This window comes from Fusarium venenatum, assembly GCF_020744135.1.
Source record: "Fusarium venenatum strain MPI-CAGE-CH-0201 chromosome Unknown EDB82scaffold_3, whole genome shotgun sequence".
Lineage (NCBI taxonomy): Eukaryota > Fungi > Ascomycota > Sordariomycetes > Hypocreales > Nectriaceae > Fusarium > Fusarium venenatum.
The window spans coordinates 5,583,117-5,609,980 of record NW_027072131.1 but is presented as its reverse complement, the minus strand read 5'-3'; the positions used below and the strand labels follow the sequence as shown (position 1 = coordinate 5,609,980).

Below are 26,864 nucleotides of genomic sequence, written 5' to 3'. Positions count from 1 at the left end.
GAATGGACCCCGAAGCTAGTCGCAGCCCCGCGATAATGGCTATCATGCAACGATTCGACCAATTATACGCCAGGTCGCCGGGTCGAGGCGCTTTGTATGTAATATTATCTATGCTACAAACTGTGGTGCACACGTCGTGTCTATCTAGTAACCGCCCTACTTAATCCCCTCCCTGTTCCCTATCTCTCAGCATTTCTTTGTTCCCTGACCCTCAGCTCAGTCGCTCATCTATCCCGCAAACACCCATCTTTGCTCTAGTCATCTATTTTGACAAAACAACAGCGACCGACCACTGAGAGACTTAATCGAAATATTGCTAAGCCTTCTCATCAGGAAGATTGCTGTGAAGAATAACCAACTTGTGGTCTTGCTATTGCTGTTGATACGTGCTGCTTGCTATAACCAACCTCACGCTGTTGAAGGTTGTTGACTAGTCCAGGCCTTTCCTGAACACTCCCGCTTAACACAACTCAGTTATCTGCGTGAACATCCTACACGCTGACGTCTGTCAACGGATCTTGCTCGAACCAAACCTCTTTTACTAAGCCGTGACCGCGAGCCTGGCCCGCTCAAGTATTACCTTGATGTCGGTTGAAGTTCGTACCAGCCTTAATTGTCTGAGACACCCTTCCAGGTTCACGTCCGTATCAAGAACTCAATTATCACGAGTTCATACGGGCGACAATTGCCAAAATATACAATGTGAGTCTGAGTGCTTGAATCACAAACCTGTTATGCTTAATACGACATGGCGCCCCTTTCTCTACCAGGGGAGGGGCCCCCTAGGTACAGCGAATAAATCAAGTACTGGTTAAACCGCAATCATGGAGATCAACAAGAATTGTAGTAATGGTATCAATGGATCTGCGGCAATAGCCAGGTGGCGGCGACGCTCCCTCATACCGTCTTCGTGGGAAACCTCTGTTCGTCTGGTTAACGTGAACGAGTCTGCGGCAGCCGGTAGTTCTCTGGCTCAGGCTTTCGCAACTGATGCAATGAGCCAATATCTACTTGACGGTGACGACATGGCCGACTATTCTGATGAGCAGAAATGGAAACTTCACGTTGACTACATGACTTATATGGTTGCAGCGCACTGCTACAAGGGCATCGTGACAACTATTGGCTCGGACTACGAAGCCGTAGCTCTTTGGTGCGTGGTTCAATGAACCTTTATCTGATATTAAGCTGACTTGAGCATAGGCTTGCGCCAGGCCAACAAATGGATGACTGGTGGACTAGTATTCGCAGTGGTATGTGGAAATTAAACTACCAGCTGTCAGCCGAGGGGCGAAGACGATATTACGATGAAATGCTGCCCGTTCTCAACCAGACCAAATCGGAAGTCATGGGCAAGCGGGATAAGGACTCGTATTATCTTGTATACATCGGCACCAAGCCCAATGCCCAAGGAAGGGGTTATGCCGGAAAGTTGATTCGCGACATGGTTGCCAAGGTAAGTTGCTGTGTTACTGGTCTTCCTTTGCGACCTCAACCGGTTTACTAACAGAAGCTAGGCTGATTCTGAGCAGCGTCCTATGTACCTTGAGTCTAGCGCTGAACGTAACAACGGCTACTACGCCAAGTTCGGCTTCGAAGTCAAACGTGAAGTCGTCTTCGAAGGCAGCTTCGAGCCCATCAAGATGTGGATCATGGTTCGTGAACCTCTGATTCCGCGTCCTGCTTGTGGCTCTATTGTCGTAACTACCGTCAGCAGCGCGGTCAAATTCTAGGGAGACGAGCCTTTGATCTCGCCAAATGTCGACACGGGATCAGAGGCCGAAACCGAGGAGGCCGAATATACTGCCTATGAGCAGCAAGATCGGAAATGCGCTGTGATGTGAGTCTTGATCGTGCGAGAGTGTGTTTGATGCTATCTCGAGTCTTTTGACTCTGGCCATTCGTTTGGATTCACTATTGTGTGTTGATATTGTGAAGTAGATTGGATTTTGGCCTTCATTATTGTATTGCATACATTCAGTGACAAACAGTCTCTACCGCTGTTGCTGTCTGTACTTGCTGTCTCAGCAGCATGGACTAGCTCTAGTCATTCATTGAGGAATAGCCCATGCAAATTTGTCATTCCTTCATAAGCTGGACCTTCCTATAACCGTGAACACCTTGCACCTGGCTTTTGTAGTTTGCATCCCACATTTATCGACCTTGCTCTCCGAAAACACCCTGTACAAGCACCTGACCTAGTACTCCAAAACTGCCCATGTCTCATCATCAACTGTCGTGTAGATAAGACCTTGGCCGAGCAATTCATCAGCGGCCGTGAGAGCGTCTCGTACTGACATGCCAGTCGAGCTGGTGATGATATTGACGTGAACACCCTCGTTGCCGCCCGGTGTGTCGCTCATAAAATTAAACATCTTCTTGGCTAGCGGACCGCAGCCAGCGATCTTGGTGTGTGACTGGTTGTTGTTGTTGTTGCCACCACCGTTGTCATTGTAACCACCATCGACAAACATGCCATCATCTCCGTTGGCACCCCCACCTTGACCACCGAGAGGTCCTTTGGTGAAGTAAAGATGAACATATGTGGCCTCCAGCATGTGGTAGTTGACCTCGTTGAAATCTGCGACGGGCCTGATGACATGGGCACCAACGTGGCGTTTGTTGTTGAAGGACTTGAGGCGGCCCCAGATGCGAACGTGAGAGTCGAGCTCGAAACCGACTTCAGAGTCGTCCGCCTTGTCAACATCAATCCACTTCTTAACCTCGATTTGTCCGGTACCGTCGTCGATTTTGAGAGTGATATTTGTAGGCTGGGGCTGGATGCTGCGAACTTGTCCAACGAATGTGATTTGGGTCACAGGGGAGCCGTCGATCTTGAAGTCGGCGCCGGCATAGGCCTCTTCGGCGTCGAGAACCTGCTTAATGGTGACAGGGCGCAAGGACTCATCCTGGTATGACTGGTAGTTGTTAGAGCGCTGCTCATACTGAGTGGGAAGAGAATGGATATACCTTTCCACCGCCACCTTGGCTGCCTTGCTGTGAACCACCAGCGAAGAAACCTCCAGAGTCATCGCCCCCTTGGGCACCGTAACTTGTTTTTGTGAATCCAGAGTAAGCAGCTAAAGAAGTATTGTTAGCGATTAGGAAAGGAGCAGAGGGTGGGCAACTCGGAGATGCGTACACATGATTTTGGTTGTGAGGTGTTGAGTTGAACTAGGAAGGCAGATAGGCAGGTAAAGCTCACGATGGAAAGAATGAGACGCGTCAAACGCGACTCGGGTTTAATGGATTCCACTTTCGTGCCCCGCCTTCGCCGTGTGGGGCACATCAAGTTGTCTTAGTCATCGAACTGGTACCGTACCACCTAGGCATGTGTGAGTGCTACCTCTCCCTCTCATAGACAATCAACTGAGACAAGAATAACAAGCAGCCATATACAAGCTCGTACTGACTGATTAGGTAGTCAAAGCTGCCAGAATCCAATACAAGATAGGGAAATCGGCGATCAAACTTAAACAGACACTCAAAATCAATTGCCGTTGTTTGGTTGTCTGGAGTGCCTCAATATGGAAGTTGATCATACATCTGCCGACGTCTAGACACCAGCCAGATCAGGTTATGGGCAGAATAGAAGACAGGAGAAACCTCTACAGTTTCCTGAACCTTCTCCGCCACTCTTTTACATGTGTTGGCATCATTGATATGTGAGGTGATCGACGGATAAGAGCTGAGTTGGTAGCTAATACCTCGGCCAAAAGTGGGACGATAGAATGATGCACCCCGGCTTCGGCGTTGGCCCCCGTCTTTCTCCAGGTTTCTTTCCCAATCATACCCTGGGATGAGGTCTTGGACCATCCCGTCGGCCACTGTATCCGTGGGCTACCGTACTTGTATCTGACATCAACAACTTCTCATCATCTCTGATACCATCCACAAACTTCTGATACCTTTTTTCTTTGCTTCATTGCATTTTGTGTAGCGTCAATTCTCTCTGTTTGAACCCATAATTCGTCTTTTATTTAGGTAGCGAACCAGTGGCATCATGGCAAAGCCGCAGACGGCCAATCTTCCCCTGATACCACTCGCGCGAGGCACCATTCTCCTCCCCGGCCTCGTCCAGCGCATCCCAGTCTCGTCAAACAGACCCGATATCCCCGCCCTGCTCGCCCACGTATACGAACAAGCAGCTTCCAAAGGTCCCGATACGCGCATCGACAGCATTCCCATCGCATGTGTTCCCATTTCATCTCCTCTCATCAGTGGCAACGGTCAACGACTTATCGGCGATGCTGAAGAGATAGACCCGGCCGCGATTGAGAACGTGCTTCCTGGCTCTGCCAAAAAGGATGATCTCTTTACGTTTGGCGTCGCAGCAAAGATCATCGGCATTGATGGAAGAGGAACCGGTGAATTCGCCTTGCGCGTTGAAGGCACTACTCGCGTGCGCATCGAGAACTTTACACGTGAACGTCCTTACTTCGAAGCCAAAGTGACATATTTCCATGAAGATAGTAGGCCGCCTTACCAAGCCCTCCCTTCATTGCTTGTGATTGACTGTTTTATCCAGACAATGTTACCGACAAGCAGGCGCAAGACCTTTTTGCTCTCTTGAAAACCCGATCGCGCGAATTGGTCACCATCTTAAGGATTTCTTCACTCCTTCCCCGAACCCGCGACGGTCCGATTCTCTCGCCAGTGCTCACCAGACGACTCGAAATGCTCATCATGAGGAAGGAATTACAAGAGGCCGGCCTTCTCGCCGATTTCATGGCTAACCTGGTCGAGAGTACACATGAGGAGAAGCTTGAGGTTCTTGCAGCTCTAGATGTCAAGGTGCGCCTTACAAAGGTTATTGAATTACTGGAGCGCCAGGTTGGTGGCATCAAAAACAACTTCAAGATCACTACTTTCACAACCATGCCCATTCAAATACTGGATCGATTGAACGAGAACCAGAATCGAAAGCCAGGCTCGCTTCCACCGATCCCAGGCATGGCATTTGTTCCACCCAATGGGCAAATGCCCGGTGGTAACGATCATAATGACGACCAGGAGGCCAACGAGCTCGACGAGCTTAAGCGTAAGCTGTCGAGCGCTAAGCTTCCCGCCGAAGCCACCAAGACCGTGGACCGCGAGTTAAGACGCCTGCAGAAGATGCAACCCATGAACCAGGAGTATCAGGTCACCCGTAACTGGTTAGAAACTTTGGCGGAGATCCCTTGGACAGCCACCACAGACGATCGTTTGGGTCCCGAGACTCTGCACAGAGCGAGGAAACAACTCGACGATGATCATTATGGATTAGACAACGTCAAGAAGAGGCTTATCGAGTACCTGGCTGTATTAAGGCTCAAACAGTCGATCAACGATGACGTTGAAGAGAAAATTAAGAAAGCAGAGCAGGAGACGGTTCAGTCTACTGGCAACGAGCAAGGAAACGAGGCCGCTGTCTCAGGAAGTGGGGATGCCACAAAGCCCGAAATGGCCAAGCTCGAAATCCTCAAGTCTCAGCGTATGGTGGACAAGTCTCCCATCATGCTCTTGGCAGGCCCTCCTGGTGTGGGAAAGACCAGTCTTGCGAGGTCAGTCGCCACGGCTCTTGGTCGCAAGTTTCATCGTATTTCCCTCGGCGGTGTTCGAGATGAGGCTGAAATCAGAGGTCACCGAAGAACCTACGTTGCGGCCATGCCAGGCCTCATCGTTCAGGGTCTAAGAAAGGTTGGCGTTGCCAACCCTGTCATCCTACTCGATGAGATCGACAAGATTGGCCAGGCAAGCATCCACGGAGATCCTTCGGCGGCTATGTTGGAGGTCCTAGACCCTGAGCAAAATTACAACTTCCAGGATCACTATGTGGGCATGCCGATTGACCTCTCCAAAATTCTTTTTATCGCGACTGCCAATAGCCTCGACACTATTCCCGCTCCTCTTTTGGATCGAATGGAGACTATCTACATCCCTGGCTACACGACACTGGAGAAAAGACATATTGCGATGCAGCACCTTGTTCCCAAGCAGATCAGAGTCAATGGCTTGGCCGAAAGTCAGGTTACCTTCAATCAAGAGGTCGTTTCCAAAATCATCGACTGCTACACCCGCGAATCCGGAGTTCGCAACTTGGAGCGAGAAATTGGTTCAGTCTGTCGTGCTAAAGCTGTTGAATACGCCGAGGCGAAGGATGCGGGGCACATGGAGCACTACCGACCCGAGCTGAGTGTAGAGGATATCGAGGACATTCTGGGCATTGAAAAGTTTGAAGAAGAGATTGCCGAAAAGACTAGCCGCCCGGGTATTGTAACAGGGCTGGTAGCTTATAGTTCTGGAGGCAATGGCAGTATCCTCTTCATCGAGGTCGCTGATATGCCTGGTAATGGACGAGTTCAGCTCACAGGTAAATTGGGAGATGTTCTCAAAGAGAGTGTCGAGGTCGCCTTGACTTGGGTCAAGGCACACGCATTCGAGCTGGGTTTGACGCCAGAGCCTACTTCGGACATCATGAAAGAGCGCAGCATTCACGTTCACTGCCCGTCTGGTGCTATTCCTAAAGACGGTCCCAGTAGTGGTATCGGTCAGGCTATCGCACTCATATCTCTCTTCTCGGGTAAGCCGGTACCACCGACAATGGCGATGACGGTACGTTGTTATTCAAGCAGTCAACTCGTGACAATCCAGAATACTGACCATCATCCGTGCGACAGGGCGAGATTTCTCTCCGAGGCAGAGTTACAGCCGTTGGAGGTATCAAGGAGAAACTCATCGGCGCCCTCCGAGCTGGCGTCAAGACTGTGCTACTTCCAGCCCAAAACCGCAAGGATGTTAAAGATCTCCCTCAAGAGGTCAAGGATGGACTCGAAATTCTTCACGTCAGGTAAGCCATCTCTCTCCTTGATTGATACTTTTGTCCTACACTCAACCCTGCCGCATGTTATGCCCGAAGACAAGAGTTGTGTTCCACTGACATATGTCTTGAATAGCCATATCTGGGAAGCTATCCGTCTCGTCTGGCCAGACTCGCATTGGGCCGAGGACAGTAACTACCGGGGCATCGAGAGTCGACTCTAATGCACCCAGCAGAACTTTTGTCGGCTATGCCATCGCTTCACACATGTTGATTGTCTTGTCGACGGGCCTTGGCCTGCTCTGCATCCCTGAAACGTCTCGTGGCGACTTGCTTAACTGCGTCACAAATTTCTATCCCTACCAGTGAGAGTGGCCGGCTTGATCTCACAGATATGGCCCAAACCAGCCCCCTTTGCGACGCATCTATCCGGTTCACCAAACGGCTGCTTGTCCCACAAACCCCCTATCTCGTAATCTCACGTTGTCCTTCCCGCCAACTTCAGCCATTCTCTCCCTTGCGCATGCACATACTTGTTTCTATTCAAGACAACCGGGTGAGCCCGACTGTGGCATCTTGTAAGCTGCATGCCTTTCTCAGGGTTGTGATGTATCTTATTCCATCTTTTCTATCAGATTCTGTGCCAGACTGGTACGTTCAAGGTAACGCCGCAACGAGCCAAGCGAGTCTCACTTTGTTGTGTTACGCTAGAGTACAATCGGTCAAGGGATGCGGATCTGTCACTCGATTCGAGATATGTCTCATATCCTTCTGGTGCTTACTTCCGGGAGTTGTTGGGAATGAGTCTTGAATGCGAGACATCGGAGCATCTCCGGCAGACAGATCCCGAGCTGGATCTCCGGTGCACAACTGATCCAGCCATGGTACCGGATGATTGGCGAGATGAGTCGTTATTTAGGAGTTACTGTCTTGCTTTGTTTCCTTTTTCGGTGTGCCATACCGATGTAATGCCATGTGTATAACACAATAGATTCCATCGTCCTTAGTATTTAAGCTTTGATATCTCGTTGCTCTCTATCTTGTTTCAGCTATACAGTCTGCGGTACAATGGGAGGTGTCGCGTGGCGGCCGCTTGGTCTTAAACTCATTTTCCATACCCAAGAGTTGTTCTCGTCTGTTGACAGAGTCGCTGTAACAACACTGGGAACTTGTTCGCTCTTTAAGATGAAGACGTCATGTCAGACAGAGTTACTAGGCAACGTCTCGCCATGAATCGGAGTATGACGTTTTTACTGCCGCAACCGAAATGCGAGGCATACACCAGCCATTGAAGATCACAAGTACTTGATATTAGACCTATAGGGTGAGCATATCTCAACCCCAGGTTCGACGTAACCCGCAGAAAACGCCCCCGCGTGCGTGTCGGGTGCCAAATCATTTCTGTAGGCCGATCATGGTTCATCATGACGGGTTTGACGTATGTCGACCCAGACCCTCGGTGACTCCAGGGAGGGAGAGACACTCAAAGAAGTAAGCGTTTGCGCCACATTTCACGAATCGACCATGAAAGGGAGAGAGATCGACCTAGAGCAACGGGATTGACAACGTTGCTTACAGCTAGCAACGAGATGCATCTAGCGATCCGTTGTAGTAAGACCTGTTTCATCGACGACCAAGGAAGGGAATCTGGGATGGCCGTCACAGTCGAGACCAATGGATCATGCAAGGACTGAGGACCTGCTGGGCCAGGTTCAAGTATACGAGCCGATCTCTCAGCTCTCAGCTTTTCAGGCCAATACCGAAACCCCATCTCGCGTACGTGCTGAATGGCTTCTCGAAAGCTCAGACTCGGTCAATAGTAAAAGTGCCCCTTTGCTTTTTCTTATGTCGCTAAGACAATTCATGGCGGGCGTAGACCCATCTGCACTATGACCAACTCACCGAGACGACATTCATACCCAGCCCTCGTAAATTTGCTTCTGACTACCAATATCAGGCCACAATGAACAATAAATCTGAAACAAACATGGCTGCAAGACAGGCCCACAGGGAACTAACCAAGTGCTTTTCAGCTTTTGGAATCGTGCCTCCTTGAGCCTCAGGGTACTTCGCCCGAGCATAATCGGCAACGGTTCGTGTGATGTGAAACTAGTAGGCACATAAGCTGTACCTAGTGGTCCAGGCCCTTAGGTTGCCTATAACACATGGGCTGTATACCAATTATCAATAATGCTTCTTGAGAAAATAAGCCATTTTGACGCATTCACACGCGAGAGCAAGTCCAAGGAACTATACCCATGCCTAAGTTTGCGAGACATTCTTGATGAATCGAGACGCCCAGATGATGCCACTCTCAGCTATATAGGCCTAACCACCAAAATGGTCTCAAAGACATGTTGTCCACCTCGCCTCTAGCCCCATTGCCTGATCTCGTCAGTGGCCCCAAGTGATAGCTAACCACTACCACATACCAAAATGAATGGATGAGGAACCAGCCATGCAGTTACCTGCAGGGAGGAGACTAGCATTCTGCAAGCACACTGCCGCGTCCCAGGCCTCCGGGACTGTGGTCATCGATGCCCCGTGTCGTACAGTATATGCCTTAGCAACTCCTCATTCTTCATTAGCCATGCGCTTCTAAAAACAATGACAAGTAGGTCTAAGTAATGAGAAGACGTTTGGCAGGAATGTGTGCCAATTGTTCGGAAACATGTATGATGACTGCGTGTTGGGCTATTGTTAGAGTGGTCTTTGCTGCACAGTTTCATGGCAGATCTGTATCAAGTAAACATGGAGTTTGTACTCGGTCACAGGTGCGGTTACCATGCCGGCGAGGAAAGTATTTGTCAGATCAATTTCCCCAGAGACGAAGTCAAGGCTAAACTAGAGACCGTGTCCATCCTAAAACCTAGAGAAAACGACACTCCGCGAAATTTGTAACATGCTCTCGTTGGTAGCTTAATCCTAACCGGGCCGCAATGGCTGTTGTTGTTGTTGTTGTACCTTATCCCCATATGCGAAGCTGTTAAGCTGGCCACAACATAGTGCGAGAATGCTTCCAACTAACTCAACTCATTATATTGCCGAGACTTTGGTGCAATGCCTGCCAGGTGACGTATAGTATTGGCAACTAGAGGAACTCACTACTGGTAGAGTCGGTCTTGGCTAAATTAGAAGCCTGGTCCCTGGTCCCTGGTCCCTAGAACTTAGACAGCTAGACAGCTTCGAGTCTATCATGTCAGATCATATCCTGAGGGAACAATCCAGGCGCGGAAATTTACTAGCGCTGCGCCTACTGGAACCCAGACTGCGGCAACAGCCGCCATAGTTGAGCTTGACAAAGGGCTGAACATTCTGTGCCAGTAAATGTCAGTTTGAACACTTATTTTCAGCATGGATAACTGTCGCTGGCTCACAGACGTGGAAGCTTCAGAACAGCAAGACATGGCACTATTTGAAACTGCCAGTCATCCTCCATTCCTGATGCTGGTCTCTCGAGACGCTTGCCGGTTGTTCCTGGTCAACAGGGGTTGATGAGATGAAAATGATGCCCCAATCAAGATGATCACATAGTCCTCTCTCACCGTTTTTCGGTTCTGCCCAAACTGTCGAAGGGTTGTGCCAGGGAGGAAGGGACCCCACCCCCATCTCCAAGCTGCCGGGCATCTTCGAATCTGGACTCAGAGGAAAACGTGCCGAAACGTGGGATAACTAGAAAAGACATCATGTGTCTAAATTGGGTTTGACCCATCAACTATCGTGACATTACAGCCGGTTTGCGGGGTTTAGAGGACCCAATGGAAAGATGCGTACTAGGAGCGCCATAACAACGCCGTTTGGGCTGCATTGTCTTGGATCCTTTCGCAAAACAGACTGTGGTCGCGACCTTTGGGCTCGTACGATAGGTAGGTAGGCAACACCATGGCAGAATCGCCGCGATGGCGCTGCTACCCGAGGCCTCCAAACCGTTATTGTACAGTATGGCAAGGGAGGGAGTTGAACATAGACTTTTGATAGTACAGGCCCCTAACTGAGGTGGGTGTTCGATATTTCACAGCCAGCGCAGAAGAGGATTCGACGGCTGGAGAGTCCCAGCCAGGTTTGTTTCTTTTGAGATTGTACATAAGCAATACATGGATAATGGGGGCTGCTGACAGCAGGGTTGGCCTTGCACAATGAGACGGAAAGGGGTCCATTGCCATGTGCCCGTCCCCTACCCGAAGTGGTTATGAGCTTCCTAAGCGGCGCATATCGCTGCAGGGAATGAACCTGCCTGCCAAATCCTAGCAGAGTCACAAAAAGCCAACAGGGGGAGCGTCCAGTATGTCTTTTGGCTGAGAGCCACCCCCAAGCAAAATCGTATAGTACATACGTATGGCCTAGATGGTAATTGGGTGTGGTCTTTGGCAAATCGGGCAATTCGCTAGGATAACGTTATCCCGAGTAATGACGACAGCGACACTACTTATTTTGATTTTGGGGGCGTTCTGGTTTGTATCAACAGTCCTGATGCTGTATTGTACGATAGATAAATACTATCCCATATATGCATGATCTGCAATGCTAGGATGAAAACCCTGCTGCGGTTATTTTTGTCAGTAGCAGAGGCTTCTTGAGCATGAGTCTGATTCTTGAAAGAATCATATCGTGTTGAATGAGCATGGGTATCAAGGGAACTTGGCTTTCCGGTCAGAGCTCCTTGTTGCTGCAGCGAGGTGCGGGATGCACCTCCGTTTATTTTCCCCGTGTGATCGAGTGGGTTCATCATCTGTCAGGTCTTGATGAGCCGTTAAGGTACCTTTTTGGCAGTGCCGATCCGATCAGACGTTGCCTGTCTAGGAAATAGGGCAGCCAGTTGACATAGACGTCTTGAACGTATTTTGACTCTATGTAGGTTTCCATCTCCTGGGCTGAGGAACCTGTAAAGGATAGGTATGGACAATGGATGATATTCTTGTTGACTGGGAAGTAGTAAAGACCAGCACGAATGACAGTAGGCAACTATGACCTGTGTAAGAGGGTACTGGACCCGCACCTGCCTCGTATTCACTCGTCTCTTCGGCCCAGCTGCCAATATTGTAATAAGGTAGGAGAAACCCAGGCAGGAACTTGGGAGATCCGGTAATGTCTGCCATAGGTAGTACATACCTGCCTTGAAACGGCTTGGATTGGGCCACTCTTTCCATAATGGTCCATTATCTAACTAGGGTTTCTGCTATCTTGGGTAGGATGTAGTATTGGCCATTTAACCCTTGTTCATTCCTGTTACTATTGATACTATTTCCATAATACCTAGGTACCTCTACCTATCCATGTACATATGTTTTTAGGCGGAGCTGTCCACTATAACTGGATTTGAGAGGTAGTGGCTATGTCTGCAATTTACATCTGTACCAGACTTGATCACCAAGGAGAGGGGTTATGCTGTGCTCCCTCAATATGAGTATGTATCTATCTCGCATCCGACACCTCTTTCGATGTGCACGCTGTCACACCGAGACAGGACAGAACAGGACAGGACAATTGTCTCTGTCTCTGACCCTTGTCGTTAAGCCCTGCGGCGTACGTCTGCTACGTACGGTACAGTACAGTAATAGATTTACCAGCCTAGTGCTTCCTTGTCAGTTCCTTAGACATGGCTTGGCAAAATCTACATCAATCGCAGCTGAACCGCCTTTTCGGAGGCTCTAGACCTTGATGCTTTTGCCACGATAGGAGCATTTCTTAGCGGGTGTCTAAGACAAGTGTGCCACACTCGCCTACCATGTCCGACAACGCCCGCGTCATGAAACCCCCGAAGAATATAACAGAACTTGCTTCTATACAAGTATGTACATATGTCGAGTCTTGGCATCTCTAATGCAGTCATGAGGGTAAATAATGTACTGGCTGGCTAGTCTGTCTTGTTGCCCCGTCTCAGATGTCGCACGGGCGGCATCGCCAGTCAGATATGACAGCCTCAGCCAGCATCTATCTGTAGGCACCGTCCGTGGTGCAACCACAGGGATACGGTACGGTGCGATGCGGTGCGGTGCGGTACATCGTTGGCAACACCGAGAGCGTGGATTCGAGGCAAAAGTTTCCTTTTACCTCACTGCATTTCTTTCTTACCCAATCACCGCTCTTTCAGTTGCAACCAAACTGAGTCAGAAAGCCTGCAACCCGCCTGCACACCAACGTCACAAGTACAGTTGCCCGACAGCCGCGTCGCTAGTTTAGCAGAGTCTGGCGCCCATATCCATAGCGAACCATCCAGTCGGGAGCACCACATTTCTCTAATACGAATACCTTAACCTTTCCGGAGATTTCTTTCAGGAACAAACCCGAAGCCTTGAGCCCACCCGTCTTGGCAGTTTGGTGTGTCAACAACAGCGTGGTCATGTCATCAGAATAGAAAAAGAAAAGAGGTGGAAAAAGAAGAAGAGAAAAAAAGGGAATATCAACATGGTCTGGAATTTCGAAGCCTTCCTGTGTGTTTCGGCCAACTATTGTACACGTTGTCGAAAACTGCTGAGACATCAAGGGAAAACCGGCAACGAGTTCCTTCTCAAGAGCGGCGGTACGTGCCTGACTCGCCCTTGCAAACTTTAAGAGTATGGTTCATCAGCCTCCTTTATCCAAATAATCATGGGCCTTACTTGAGAACATTAAGCGAAGTGAACCTCGACATGAGTCTACCGACGGCGAGACTGGATACTGATATGGTGTGCAAAAAGGCTGATGGAAACATTCCATTCATGTCGGGCCCGACACGGGAGGTTTTCTGGCACTCAAGCAGGGGTTTTGTTCTGTCGGCGCGACTACAGAAAATGATATCCCTGTCGTGGAAGCTGTAAGCCACACTTGTTTGGCACCTGTCGTCATCCCCAACCACATGTCAAATGTCTCAGGTCAAGTTTGATGATTTGGCGGCTGAAGGGTTTGGTGATGATCTGTCTGTTCACCAAATCAACAGTTCTCGACCAAGAAGTGGCTTGAGCGCTAATTGGTTAAGATGAATCTTGAAGACTCTGACAGACAAGAACAAGCAATCTCTTTTCACACACGGTTCATGGTTTAGTGAAAGTTGTTTCCAGGGGTGTCTGAAGTCTGGTAACTAGCCTAGTACTCAGACCATCAGAAAAGTCCCGGATCTACCGTAAACTACCTATGTCTTACCTGTAGTCCGATAATATGCTCTAGACCACATGGCACGCCTGTAAGAGATACCAGAACAGGTCACCAATTGCTATAGCCATGCGCCTCTTCAGGATCACCGTTCTCTGCATGTCCAACAGGTGAATGGCAGAGCTGGCAGAAGGCCAAGCCACATACTACGACAGCGGTGACGATAGTGGGGGTTGTTTCGTGCTATTAGTCGGAGGAAGCAGGGCTAGGAAAGGAAGACAAGATGAGGGGGAAAAGACTAAGCGAGTGAAGAATATGGCAGTCGCCAACCCTGACATCCCAGGCGATTTAAGATCTGTAGATCACGCGAGCTCTTTGCCCAAAATGACCAAGAGCTGTCGCAGAATCGTCCTGAGTAATATTAAGTACTCATGTAGCAATTTGACCACGGTCCACTGATCCACACTCTTTCAGCTTTGCTCTGGTCCCTGCACAGAATACGCCAAAGGTTGCATCGAAAGACGTCGACCGACGTAGTGTCTGCCAACAATCGCATGCAGGTTGGTATGAGGGAGTAAGTACTGATAGGATTGGCGTTGTTGTTTTGTTCCCGCATTGCCCTGGTCTTATTATTGATTTCTTCCTTTCTGACTGATATGTCCCAATAACCGAACGGTGGCTCGGGGATACAACCAACATACCGTACCTTTAGTAGATCTAACGGTCGCGGCTAGACCCAGGTCAGACTCGTCTACTGCAACCACGGCAAAGTGACAGGTCATCAAATATAACTTCCTTCAAGGTTGAATTTCTCCGAGATAGTCTTCAAGACGATGCAGCCACCGAGGAATGATGTAAATATAGAGAGTATACCCAAAGTTACCCTCGTACGAGTTACGTCAGCATGGTGCTTGATTATATCTGACTCACAGAGAGTGAGATATCAGACAAGACAATGCAGGTCCTGCTTCCTCAAGATGTCCAGATGAACATAAACGAGCACAGACCAGATACCTAGTCATCGGTAACAAGTTTCGATATGCTCTGCTGACCAGAGCTTAGTCTAGAGCTGCCGCACTACTGTGGCAGCTTTTGTCATCGTTGCCCTAATTGCAGGGCGGGTACCCGGTAAAGACAAGGTCTCTCCGGAAGTGCTGGTGAGCGAGCGGCCGCTGTTAACGGAGTGCCGACGATGGCCACATATGGACCAGGCTGCGTTTTGCAAACGGGGTAGATATGGCGGCGTAGATACGGAGTAGGGTAGACTACATTCTTCCCGACGGAGATTTAACCATGGGCACAGACGTCAGCGAGATGCCCGATACTGTTAGTGGGGTGTTTGCGAGACTTGTATGGAAGGGGGTTCCTGCCACCGGGCAAGCTATATTCTGACAACAAGGGTACCCAACTGGTAGGACCGGCTACCCCACTATAAAGCTATCGACTGAGATATCGTGCTCACTAGGAGGAAATTCTGTGTGCTTACATATTTATTATGATGCCCCGCGATAATATCTGTACTGTCGCATGTCAAGACGATGTGACCTGGTTCTTGGTCTGTGTGCGCAGGGTCCAGATCTATTGCGTGGGTATAATCCAATATACCTGATAGGACATCTGGAGTGGTTGGCGGTTAGTGGTTGGCGGAATTTTAGATTGCGCTAGGTGGTAGCCGACCGTTGCTAAAAGTACAGGTACGTACATTGGGTAAAGAAAGGGCTGTACGGCAAGTGTAGTAACAACCTCAACCGCAGGACACTCGCTTGTCTTCTGTTCGGATACAAACCGCAATTTACAAGAGTTTGCAACAGTATCTCCCAGCCAGAGAGAAAAGGGGGATTTTGAAGAGCAACCTAGAGGGTGATGATGGCCCAACATTCAGTGTCATGTCCTCTTGGTGCTGTACCTAATCAAACAGAAAGGTTCTTGGCTTGTCCTAAGCGAACGCTAAGCAACTCAACACCCTGCAATGACAGCTATATAGTGGAGATGAACCACTACATCCCTAAAGATCCGTGGTCGCAAAATTGCTCGAGCCGGTGCAGTATTACAGTTGGTATCCATGGATGGGCGCGGAAGTCGTTCTAGATCTTGTCGCTTGACGGCCGGACCGTTTAGAGCCACTAACACCTGGCAGGCGGACAATTAAGAATTGGCTCTATGAGGCTTCGTTGATTCGTGTAAGCACATAATAACGACTACACAAACAAGCAGTCGCGCGTTCTCAACGCATACCAACACGCGTCGGACTGTAACCATGCCGACTAGAGATACTCTTTAACAGTCAGGGTCCTTGGAGTTTTGGAACCTGACATGCGTCACTAACAACATCCCGAATCATGTGCTTGTAAGCAGGAGGCCCCCACCTGATAGTGGGAGCCGATGCGGCGTATCGTCTTGTGCAGCAACAATGTTGTGATCCCACCGCTGGATGGGAGCGAGTCTTGAGTCGAGAGCGCAACATGAAGAGAAAGGGAAAAAACCGAATGACAAGGATGTGGTCGTGGCACAAACGTAACGTCTGACTGGGGCTAAACCTTGCACCCTGACACCAGATCTCGCGGCATTGCACAGCTGAATTCCTCGGCATGTCTGTAACATCAGCGAGGCATCGATAGTAGAAGAGAACGTGTCGAAAAGCGAAGAAATAACATTCTCAAATAAGATGAAATCGCTTGGTTCAGAAACCAAGGTTCCAGTGCATGGAAATGACACAGCAAAGTAGGTATGGTGGCTGAAAGGTAAAAGGTGGTAAGCACGACCTGGTGATGATGTAAATATCTTGGCTGGTAGTTCTATACATGGGCAAGTAGCAGCTAGGTAGCAAGGATGTTGAACCCATGTAACTGCCTTCCCCGTGGATTGATGGTGTAAGACTAACATTTCCTCCTTCCGTGAGTTTGGGTTAATGAGGAAGGCGACTCTCCATGAGTTTATGGAAGGACTAACAGTATTGAGTACCTTCCATGTATAGACACGTGCTTCCTACCTGATCAATTTGAGATCCATACCCAGGTGTATCACCCGTGCAAGGTCAATCAGACCAGATGAAGTTGAGAGGAAGGGGCCTTCTTTTTTTTTTTTCCTTAATAGAGAAAAAAGCCAACGAGAAATAACTCGCCGAGACCTTATTCATTCAATTAATACATATATAGCTTAGATAGAATATAAGCTTGATATGGCAACAATATTCATGTTGTTCGCGGTATTGTAGCTGCTTTAGGTTCGCGATGCTAGCTAGCCAACACTAAATCAGAGATCTAGGGCGAGGTATCCTAGATAGGCCATCGAGGCAGGGAAGCGCGCTAAGATAATGGATGTTGAACTTTGCCGGCCGGAACATCACAATCAAAGGATATGTCGTTAGGTTTAGTACTGCCTTGACCTAGGGGGAAAAAAAGAGGCCTAGCAAGCCTCTAAACTGACTTGGTAACGCGGTGTTACAGAGCTAATAACGCGCCTACTTATGAATATACGCTAACCAGAACCCTCGCAGATATCGCCAAGCGAAGACATAGAAAAGGAAACTCCCGAGTTTCAATACATCCTCCTTGGATACATTCTCTTGAACCGCCATAATTTTGTATGGTACCCATCAAATCTGCCAACCTCCTTGCTACCCCTAACCAGACTACCATACCAAACCATGACTTTTGGCATGGTCCCAGTATCAAAAGAGTAATGACAGATATCTCGAAAGGCTTCGTCAATTCGGAGCCCTGGCCGAACAATTAATACCGATGCTAGTATCCGTAATTTTGCTTCATCTTCATCTACGCATGCCATTGGAGACCCTCGTTCCTGGCGCCGAGTCAGCCAGCATCAGCACCGAAAATTGGCATTGACTGACGTTTACGCCCCCAGGAATGGCCAGCTCGTCAAGCTTGCTGTTTTAAAATATCCGGTTCCTGGACCCATCCACATGGATGAGCCACGGCTATGGATATATACAGACCCAAGCTGGTATTAGATGATGTTGCGGTAATGGATACCAGTCTGGTCTTTTTGTACTGCACAGCTTCAAGCCTGCAGGCATTGATTGCACTGCACTATCGATTGATACACGAGGTTGAATTGATAATCGACGACGGGTAATAAAGAAGCTCGGTTGACGCTTTGATCATGATTTTAATACAGTTCAGCTGCTTGCCACGCGCCTTGTCATGGTTCAATTGAAATGCCTAATAAAGCTCAGCCCACTTTCTGCACCGTACATCCCGTTGGTTCACTCACTAGCTTCCCGTTGCTCAACTCCATCTGGCATTTTCCCTGGACGGAATCATTACCGTTCTTTTCGCTTGCTGGTCTGATGCTTCGACGTGATGGGATGGTTTCGCAATACCTTGTAGTTACGGCGCCTGGGCACCTTCAGGTCTAGACTCCCTTTTTTTTCTCTTTCTTTTTTTTTGCTTCTTACTGCTCTGGTTTATTGGAATCCTCAATCTTCAGGGGATGTGCATTGTGCCCTGGAGCATATCCTCGTTGGTCTGCCTCCCTTTGCCTCTTTGGGTTGCTGAAATAACCAACAACAATTCGCATATCCGTACCCCCGTTCCAGCTCTCTAAATAGTAGGTTAGTAGCTTGCCCTGCTGCCTCGATCCCTGGTCGTCAATGTACATATGTACATCATGTGTCCCTTTCTTCCAAGTTCTCGTCTTCCAGTACAACAGTCTGCATCGTAGGGTCACTGAGCAGTCTAGCACTAAGTAACTGCTTGTGTCAAAGTATCTTTGCTTGCTTGCACCCCTCCCCCCCCTCGACCGGGCGTTGAGCACCACGACAACCTCCACAACGGGCATCCACCAAAACCACGGTATCTCCACAGGCACTGAAGTACATTACACACCCAGCTTAGCTCGCTCGTCTGGGCTGGACTGGGCTGGACTGGCTTGCTCCATTGCGCAAGTCCTTACTCACGAGTAGGCCAGACCAGACGAGACAAGACAAGACAAGACAAGACATTGCTCTATTGTACCAGTCAGATTCAGGTCGAACTCCCCATACACTTACTTACATCTATCTGCACCTGTTTCTGCAGTACGGATACTGTACATCAAGTACATGCGCATCTGTTTCTTGCGTCTTAGTCTCAGGCGTTGCTTCTGTCTGAGGACTACATTCTCATCTTCTTCCTAGCAAAATCACAGCAGTGTTTGCTATAATCGCTCCTGTTGCTATCCTGGTCGCTTGCTAGTCTATTTTTCTTCTTAATACTGCCTTTCGTTCTGTCAATTCCATCTCTTCGGGACAGCCGATATCAGGCCCAACCAGTCGGCGCGGGCCCGACTTAACTACGGCGGCTCCCTCTCCATCCAACATCCTGCTCCCTTGTTCGTCTTGATCTTGCCTTACACCCCCACTATCAAATTCGAAAGGTACCCTTGGCCGGTTAATCACGACCATTCTCTCGGTGTTCAACAGAAGCAAAATTGAAAGGGAAAAAAATCTGGAGGGTTGCTACCTAGGTACTCCTTTCTCTCACTATTGCGCCTCGCAAGGTACCTCGCCTGCTCACAACACTACCTGCCCAATCGGCGCCGCATATTGTGTCTAGTTGCTCCTGCATCAAAAATCCTGACGCGGATGAACTTTTGGCTCATCTAGCAAGACCAACACAGGCGGAGAATTATGGTTATGGAAACCTACCGGAATCCTTGATTGACTTAACAGCCACTCTAAAATCCGAGCCAGGGTCCCTCTGCCCTGTCACCAACCCCGATCCATCCCAGCTGCATCTCAGTCGCGCTGCCACCCAGGGAAGCTTTTAGTGCATACATAGTCACACAAAAACCGACCGTGGGCCACCGTACAGCCTCTGTCTACAGTTCGATTACTTGTGTTCACGGCCTCCCGGCCAGCGAGGGTCCCGAAATCACTTACCCATCTGCCCTGTCTCGCCCGGTTCCGCCTCTCAGGTTCCGGTCCTGGAACTCTGCGGTTGGCCGCCTCCGTCTCGACCTCCCAACTGCACGGCTTCATGCTGTATCACCAAGACTTCTCCAAGATCCCATATCGTAGTATCACGGTGCAGCATCTCGTCTCACGCCTCCTCGCCCTCACACTCGCTTGTCGACTTCTGGACCTTGACTCGCTACTACTTCTACGATATTGTTCCATCACAACAAAATTCATATCCTGCTTGCTCGATTTCTTTTGCTTTCCTGCCACATCAGCTTTGCAGATCTTCGAAGCGGGGCAGTCTCTCCTCCCTGATCAACTTCAACAGCTTCGCGGCCCCCAACTCGATAACTCTCGGCTGGTAACAAATTGGCAAATTAACGAGCATATCTCGACCCAAGGAAGCTGTATCTTGACCCCTGGTGGTGGTACTTGACAGGTGGTTTATTGGCAAGAACTCAGCTCAGCCCATCTCTAACCCATATATGCCTTATCTGCAGCATAACAACATTGCCAAATTCAGCCAAGAAAAAAAGGTCGTCTTTTGTTGCTGAATAACGGTTGGAGTGTCTCTTTGTCCAGCCAACTGATAGTGTAGCAATTCTGTCTCCATGCTCACCAAGGGGCCATTCCTCGAAACAACCTCCGTCTCCCTAGGCCAACGCCGCGGAATCTCAGACCTGGCGCAGATCGCCTTAGACCTGACGTGGGCTTCCGAGAGCGCAAAAAACAACACCATTGCTCGGTATCGAGCATATCCCTCTCCGCCTATGTCAGGATCTCCTCCCCTTCCCCCGAGACAGCCTCAGGACAGCGGCGATCGCAGGCAGCCGCCGGTGGGATACCCAGCCCCTAACCAACCGGATACTTATTGGAGCAGCTTAAGTCAACAGCAGCCAACTGATAATCGAGGACCACCCAGTATGCAATCTACTTTGCCAAGGTTGTTTCAACAAGGACCTCCGGATCACTCGCCATTTCCTTATCGAAGACCAGACGATCCCGCATCTCGACATGTTTCGTACATCCAGTCCGGGGCACCGCCCATGTCCCAGCAAGCAGGTTATATTCCACCTACAGTTCCCGGGGTGTCTTCGCCCTTTGCTTCTTCGGCTCGGCCTTCAATCATCGATAACCAGCCAATGACTTCCCCAAAGTCGCAAAGGAAAACTAAGGGACATGTCGCCTCTGCCTGTGTCCCCTGTAAACGAGCGCATCTTCGGTGAGAGATCTTCCGTAGTTACCCACGAACGGGATTTGCTAACATGCCACTAGCTGTGATGGTATGTTTTCGAAACCGTTCCTTTATCCGCATGTTATTCCAGGACATGGCGTCTACTGCACTTGGGAAATTGCCATGGTGTTTCCAAGGCCCCCCCGGTGACAAGGATTAGATGACAACAGAAAACTTCTGTTCATGCGTTTTCTTGTCGAATCTGACTTGATGCTAACCTCTGAGCGTAGCGCAACGGCCCTGTTCGAGATGTATTACCAATGGGAAGGAAGACGCATGTATCGATGTCCAGCATAAGAAAAGGGGACGGCCACGGTTGAGAGACGATCGGGAAACTCGCTATGATCCCTCAAGATTCCCGCACCCACAAGACGCTGCAGTGAGACGGCCACTCAGTATATACCCGTCAGGGGCTCCAATGGGACCTGGGTAAGGCGAATCATACACATCGCTGACCCCTGAGTATGCGCTGACAGCTTGAAATCAGAGAGCACATGAACCAACGGTATTCCGAGAGAACACATAATATGGAAGCCTCCGCTTACCCGCCACCCCTACCGAGTGGCCCTCGAGGCGCTGATCCAGTTGCGTTTTTGAATATGAAGATGGACTTTGCAAAGGCATCACCTGCCTTTATGGAAGCTGTTGGCCAAGCAGAGCTTCAGGGACAGAACTTGGTCGATGTGGTTGTACTGACAGAGAGGGAGAAGGTGGCGTCGATTCGGAGTCAACTGATCGAGGAACAAACACGAAAGGAGCCGAACTATTTACCGCCAATCCTAGGCCGGCTTGATCGTATTCTTCAGGGACTTGGCTTCGGTGCGGACGAGATTGGACGATTTCAGCTTGACCGACACGAATACCTGACTTTTAGAGCTGCCGACGGACAACCCAGACAATACCCCATCCGACTTGGACTTGCGAAGGAGGGCACGATCTACTTTATAGTCATGGTTCTCAGTGTGCCATTCCGGCATGCCTATCCTTTGCCATCTTCGCCTGCCGCAAGGGAAGCGGCGCACTCGTACATCTCCCAACCTCCCACCCCACAGTCTGTGTACAGAACACCAGCGCCGCCTGTCACCCCTTTCGACATGACGAGAGGCCCGTTCAACGAAGTGCCACTGGTATCCCGTCCAGCTATAGGCCCGTCGACTCAGTTACCTACAAGTGCAAACCATGGAATCTCTGTGGGGGCTAGCGCAGCATCGTACGCCGCGTCACCGGGCCGTGCAGAATATGGACCTCCCCAGTCATATAACGTCCCGCGGAGCGAGCTCCCCCCTTCGAGTGCATATCGTCCTCAAGCAACGTTCCAACTTCCGCCGATACGTGCCCAACCAGAACAGTCTGGATCACGGCATACTGGGGATCAGAAGTGGCCGCACGAGGACCGGCCGACACGGGTTGATATTGGCGGCTTGATCGATAAGCCTGAAAGCCCAGCTCAACCGCGATAGTGCCGTTGTTCGTTGCCCTGCGGTCTAACAGGGACGAAGGTCTGGACTTCTGAACAAGCAAGGCCCTCGCGGCACCCTTGCATGGCTCATTGTTTGATTTTTGTTAATTCGATCTTGATGTGAGGGGATCTCGCGTTCATGCAGACATAGCGTGTACCTTGTTCCTATTATTACGATTGTGCCTTAGACGTTTCTATACTTATGCGGGTCAGACAGCCCGGTTGAGATGGGTAGATGGTGTTGATGGAAGCATACGGGGCATTTGCAGCCGAGGGCGTTAGAGTGATGGGATCAGGACGACTGCAGATTTGCACCGCCAAGAACAATGAAGCAGTTGAGCCGGATTTGTTGGTCAGCTTTGTACGATTGGGGATTTATTACCTAAATCAAAGGAATTGGTATATTGGATGATATCCTGAGTTTTGTGGAGGGTTGACGCGCAAAGTGCTGTAATATGAACATGGTGGAGGTCAAATAGCGCGAGGTAGAGGTGACAGAGTAGAAGAAAGGAATCACGAGCCAGGTTGAGCCGCAAACAATGATTCAAGAGATGTATTGCAGGACAACGAGATGCGTAATCCCACGTGTTGGTGACACAGGGGCGCAAGCATCCATCTTGAAAAGATGGGTATGACAGTGCACATTTACCATACAAACAATGCGCCACTGAAGGAAGACAGGAACGGGTAGGGATTTTCAGGGCCAATAAGGACTGGGAACAGTGCTAGGAGCATGCAACATTGGACAGAGGATAATCCAATAGAATGACGTGGTGATTGACAAAATATCCAAATATGGTCCGTTCATGTTTATGCTGCCCTACTACGGTACCTGTACTGGGTATGTGAATGTACCGAGTTTTGCGGGGGGATCCTTGGGGGCGTGTGGTTTGAAGAGATGATCAAGGTTCCCGTTCGTCCAGAGTACATCCATTAGGTGTTCTTAATTCTCCGAGCCGTTTGATCTTCATAACGCCCGCCCCTCTAGAACGTCTGCAGGAAAAGGAAAGGGCTAAAGATGTGCATAGGTATATGGGAAGGGGTGTGACAAAATCTCAATCTAGACAGGCGGATGTGAGCCCCGACCCCCCGATGGTGATGGATGTGTAAGTGTCCATGTGGCTGTGGCGGCGGTGCTTCTTCCACGGTTACAATTGTCTATCCTGATATGACATCAGAATCAATAGTATTAGGTACTATCATATCAAGAAAGGTAATATGATCTACAGTTAATGCATCTGCATAGCTGCGTTTAAAATGAGTTGATCTATTTGAAGCAATTTGTCTGGTTCCCAATCTTTAACTAACACCCATCCCCGTGATTTATACAGATAGAAACAAATAAACTAATACCTGAAGCAAAACATCAAAAGCAGCAACTAAAATAAAAGATAAAAACCTCAATAAATAAACCAAGTGAAGTGATGTTATCCGAAAAACCGGTCTTGCGACGCACGATCTTGTCTTGTCTTGTCTTGTCTTGTCTGTCTTGTTTTTTTGCATTGACGCAACCAGATTCTCTCTTTTGGCTTAGACGGCCCAATCTGCCTTTTTATCCAGTTTGATTTGTTGATGTGACTTGTTATTTCTTGGTCTGTTCCTGATCGGGCAATCCGTGCTGCATTTGAGCTGGGAGCTTCTCCGACTCGTCGTAAATATTATCCAGTTCGTTACCCAAATCGTTGGTGTTGGGAGGAGGATACTTGGCGTGGTGCAAGCCGTTCAGAGCGTTAGTGTCATGATCTCCGGCGCCGGTGGGGTCGGGACGTGGGGAGAGGGCCCGGGTCCCTGAGGAACCCCAGGTACACCTGAGATGAGAGAGTCAATAAAACAACTAACAGATAATTAGAGGGGGGCCATGAGAAGAACCTACTTGTTTGAAGCGCTTGAGTGATTGGATGCTGCCATGTTGAGGAAAGATTGACAGAGTAGTCGGTCAAGGTAGGTAGGATATGCAGGTAGTGGTTGTTCTGCAAGGTTAATGTCGATCAACCAAAGGCCAGCAGTTGTAGGTTGAGATGGGGATGAGAACAGAGTTTGGATGGAATGATAAATCTTTATACATTCAGGTAGTCAAAGCATGCGAACCACCTGGCCTGGGCGACCCTTCTTGCCTAACGCTTTCTTCGCTATGGGTAATCCACTCTGGTTACCTATTTTCAATCTCATCTTTTCGCAATTACTCAATTTGAGCAAAGAGAAACTGGAAGTACGCTAATGCGTTTGGTCATTCTGGTTACAGTGCGCCTTATGATCTGAAGTCTGCAATTTACAAAGTGCACTCCGATCAACTTGCCCGTGGCAGCCTATTAGGGCCCAAGGCTTACATGGTCGCTACGGCAAGGCTTGCTTAGGCTTCCTAGAATTTGAGACACCACTTATTCAGCGCATTTGCGATTCACCTGTTCCTGCATTGATTAGGTATGCTGCAGTACAGATATAAAGACTGGGGAAATGTGCATGTTTTCACGATGATATGGCCTTGGCTGTCAGGATGCAAGTGCACAGACAGAGGTGGCGAATTCCTAAGTTGGTCTCGTGTCAAATGAGACGTGACGAGACAACTTGTACAGTTTAGTTTCCTCGTCTCTTCTCACGGGCGTGACTCGATAGGTAGCTAACTGGGCAGGCTAGCATAAGGCAGCAGGGCAGCCATCGATACTGAAGTAATGAGAAGCTGGATTAGGATAGAATACGCGTAATCGATAATCAATTCCTCGTATTTTATTGACCTTTGTTTCAATTCCACATGGGAACGCCAACACACGCTGAGGTGGTGACGTTCGTACGTTTTGTTTGCCCGGTTAGTCAAGTCAATCCATTGGTAAAGAACAATTCATGGAAGCATCCATGGATCCATGATTGTCTGAGCTAGGAACGAGGCTTGGCTCGGGTGGCGCTCTAGGCAGAGGCAGAGCAAAGAAACTTGAAGAAAGAATTGTGTATGAACCATCATGAAATGGATTTATCAATCGGCAAGAGGGCAGTTTAATGCTATCAACTTCTGGCCTGATGAGGCAGTGTTTTTAAAGGGCGCCCAGCAGGCAAGCCTCACAAGGAGAATTGGTGCATCATGTCCAAGCATGGCGCAGCACTTCTCCACTACATCACTATACTGTGATTCACAAACAACATACAGCGCGAGACAAGAGATGACACAATAACAAAGCTTTGGGCTCAATAACCATCAATTTATGGTTATTCACTTCCTACCCCTGGCTTGCCTTTAGGTTGACTTCAGTATCCAATACCAAATGCTGACGAGACTCACAAGGTCTTCGCCTTGTGCACGGCCAGTCACAATGCTGACACAACACTTGTTAACGAGAATAATATCAACGCTTCTCTTATGACATGTCATGTTTCTATAACAGCGAGTGCATTCACAATGGCTGGGAACTGAATTGAGTCATAGCCTAAGGCGCCTCCAGCAATAGATGCTACCACGAATACCCCTAGTAAGTAGCAGAAAAAATAGCCTCCTAAGCTTTAGGGTATAAAAATAAGTAGTCTAAGAACCATAGTCTAAGGAGCATAAAGTGACCTACTAATTTCGTTTCTTATGCTTCCTGCGGTTAATTTTTCTGATACCCTGGGGTACCCTTTTGTCTAGTCGTCTAGTAACATTGCCTTCTCCAGCTGTCGTTTTTACGAGGCGAACCAAATCCCTGCCAGCTTTCCGGACTACTCACACATGCAGATAACGTCGGCGAATGTGGGTTTTAATTGATTGGAAGTTACCAGCATAACATGTAAAAAGTACAATTGAAGCGTACCTACTAAGGCAACCGTCGAGTTGGATGATGAGGAAGGTGCAAGATGTTCTACGCAGTCACGTGCCCTCGCGTCCATGTCCTGCAGTTTGCACATCAATGAGGCCCTCAAACACATCAACCCATCTCTCGGTTGCCTGTCCTTGTCCCACATGAACCTTCTTCATCGCCTCCTCAGCGTATCAGACTGAAGAATCATCAGTCGTACATCGTTGTTGATCACTGTCGGTTTTTGTGCGGCCCGGACAAGTCAGAGATGGGACTAAACACATAAGACATCCGACATGAGAGAAGAGGAATCTACTTCCTCCCGCATGACCTCAAAACCTGTGTCACCAACTTCTTTTTCACTTATAAAAAATATTTTGAAGTCCAAATTTTTAGAAGCCACGTCATAGGCTTATTCACGCGCCCGGACGTTGTGGTTTAACTGCTACAGGCCACAAACAATGGCAACAGACGCAGATGTGGACATGGGAGGTGTCCCAAGCGCCGATGAGGTTCATAACGTCGTACCGAGTGGTACAAAAAGAAAGGCCGAGAGCCTGTCCGAAGGAGCTGGTGCGCCTCGCAGAATCAAGGTGGGTGGACGAACTCGAGGTTGTTTCTCGCCAACGCCTCACGCATGCGCC

General features: G+C 49.1%; 7 protein-coding genes across 7 annotated transcripts; 4 read left to right on the top strand and 3 right to left on the bottom strand.

The window, feature by feature from the left end:
* Nucleotides 1–824: 824 nt before the first annotated feature.
* On the top strand, nt 825–1,733 carry EDB82DRAFT_527639 (uncharacterized protein; the record flags this gene model as incomplete). The annotated part of the gene is made up of 3 exons (XM_065609177.1): nt 825–1,153; nt 1,204–1,456; nt 1,518–1,733. The coding sequence occupies 3 exons, from the start codon at nt 825–827 to the stop codon at nt 1,731–1,733; spliced, it is 798 nt and encodes a 265-aa protein (XP_065464133.1).
* Nucleotides 1,734–2,085: 352 nt separating this feature from the next.
* On the bottom strand, nt 2,086–3,334 carry EDB82DRAFT_260239 (uncharacterized protein). The gene is made up of 3 exons (XM_025728305.2): nt 3,143–3,334; nt 2,971–3,080; nt 2,086–2,918 (listed from the first exon to the last, which is right to left on the bottom strand). Exons 1-3 carry the CDS (start codon nt 3,144–3,146, stop codon nt 2,199–2,201), a joined length of 834 nt encoding a protein of 277 aa, XP_025582686.2. The 5' UTR covers nt 3,147–3,334; the 3' UTR covers nt 2,086–2,198.
* A 576-nt stretch (nt 3,335–3,910) lies between these two features.
* Nucleotides 3,911–7,108, top strand: EDB82DRAFT_260067 (Lon protease C-terminal proteolytic domain-containing protein). Its single transcript, XM_025728304.2, has 4 exons — nt 3,911–4,472; nt 4,529–6,594; nt 6,660–6,829; nt 6,936–7,108. The coding sequence occupies exons 1-4, from the start codon at nt 4,004–4,006 to the stop codon at nt 7,021–7,023; spliced, it is 2,793 nt and encodes a 930-aa protein (XP_025582685.1). The 5' UTR covers nt 3,911–4,003; the 3' UTR covers nt 7,024–7,108.
* A 2,885-nt stretch (nt 7,109–9,993) lies between these two features.
* Nucleotides 9,994–10,426, bottom strand: EDB82DRAFT_527636 (uncharacterized protein; the record flags this gene model as incomplete). The annotated part of the gene is made up of 3 exons (XM_065609176.1): nt 9,994–10,114; nt 10,177–10,276; nt 10,345–10,426. 3 exons carry the CDS (start codon nt 10,424–10,426, stop codon nt 9,994–9,996), a joined length of 303 nt encoding a protein of 100 aa, XP_065464132.1.
* A 2,120-nt stretch (nt 10,427–12,546) lies between these two features.
* On the top strand, nt 12,547–13,204 carry EDB82DRAFT_260046 (uncharacterized protein). Its single transcript, XM_065607333.1, has one exon. It carries the CDS (start codon nt 12,641–12,643, stop codon nt 12,977–12,979), a length of 339 nt encoding a protein of 112 aa, XP_065464131.1. The 5' UTR covers nt 12,547–12,640; the 3' UTR covers nt 12,980–13,204.
* A 7,173-nt stretch (nt 13,205–20,377) lies between these two features.
* On the top strand, nt 20,378–22,460 carry EDB82DRAFT_527635 (uncharacterized protein; the record flags this gene model as incomplete). The annotated part of the gene is made up of 4 exons (XM_065609175.1): nt 20,378–20,988; nt 21,042–21,049; nt 21,231–21,429; nt 21,488–22,460. 4 exons carry the CDS (start codon nt 20,378–20,380, stop codon nt 22,458–22,460), a joined length of 1,791 nt encoding a protein of 596 aa, XP_065464130.1.
* A 1,581-nt stretch (nt 22,461–24,041) lies between these two features.
* Nucleotides 24,042–24,367, bottom strand: EDB82DRAFT_527634 (uncharacterized protein; the record flags this gene model as incomplete). The annotated part of the gene is made up of 2 exons (XM_025728301.1): nt 24,042–24,267; nt 24,333–24,367. 2 exons carry the CDS (start codon nt 24,365–24,367, stop codon nt 24,042–24,044), a joined length of 261 nt encoding a protein of 86 aa, XP_025582682.1.
* Nucleotides 24,368–26,864: the final 2,497 nt, after the last annotated feature.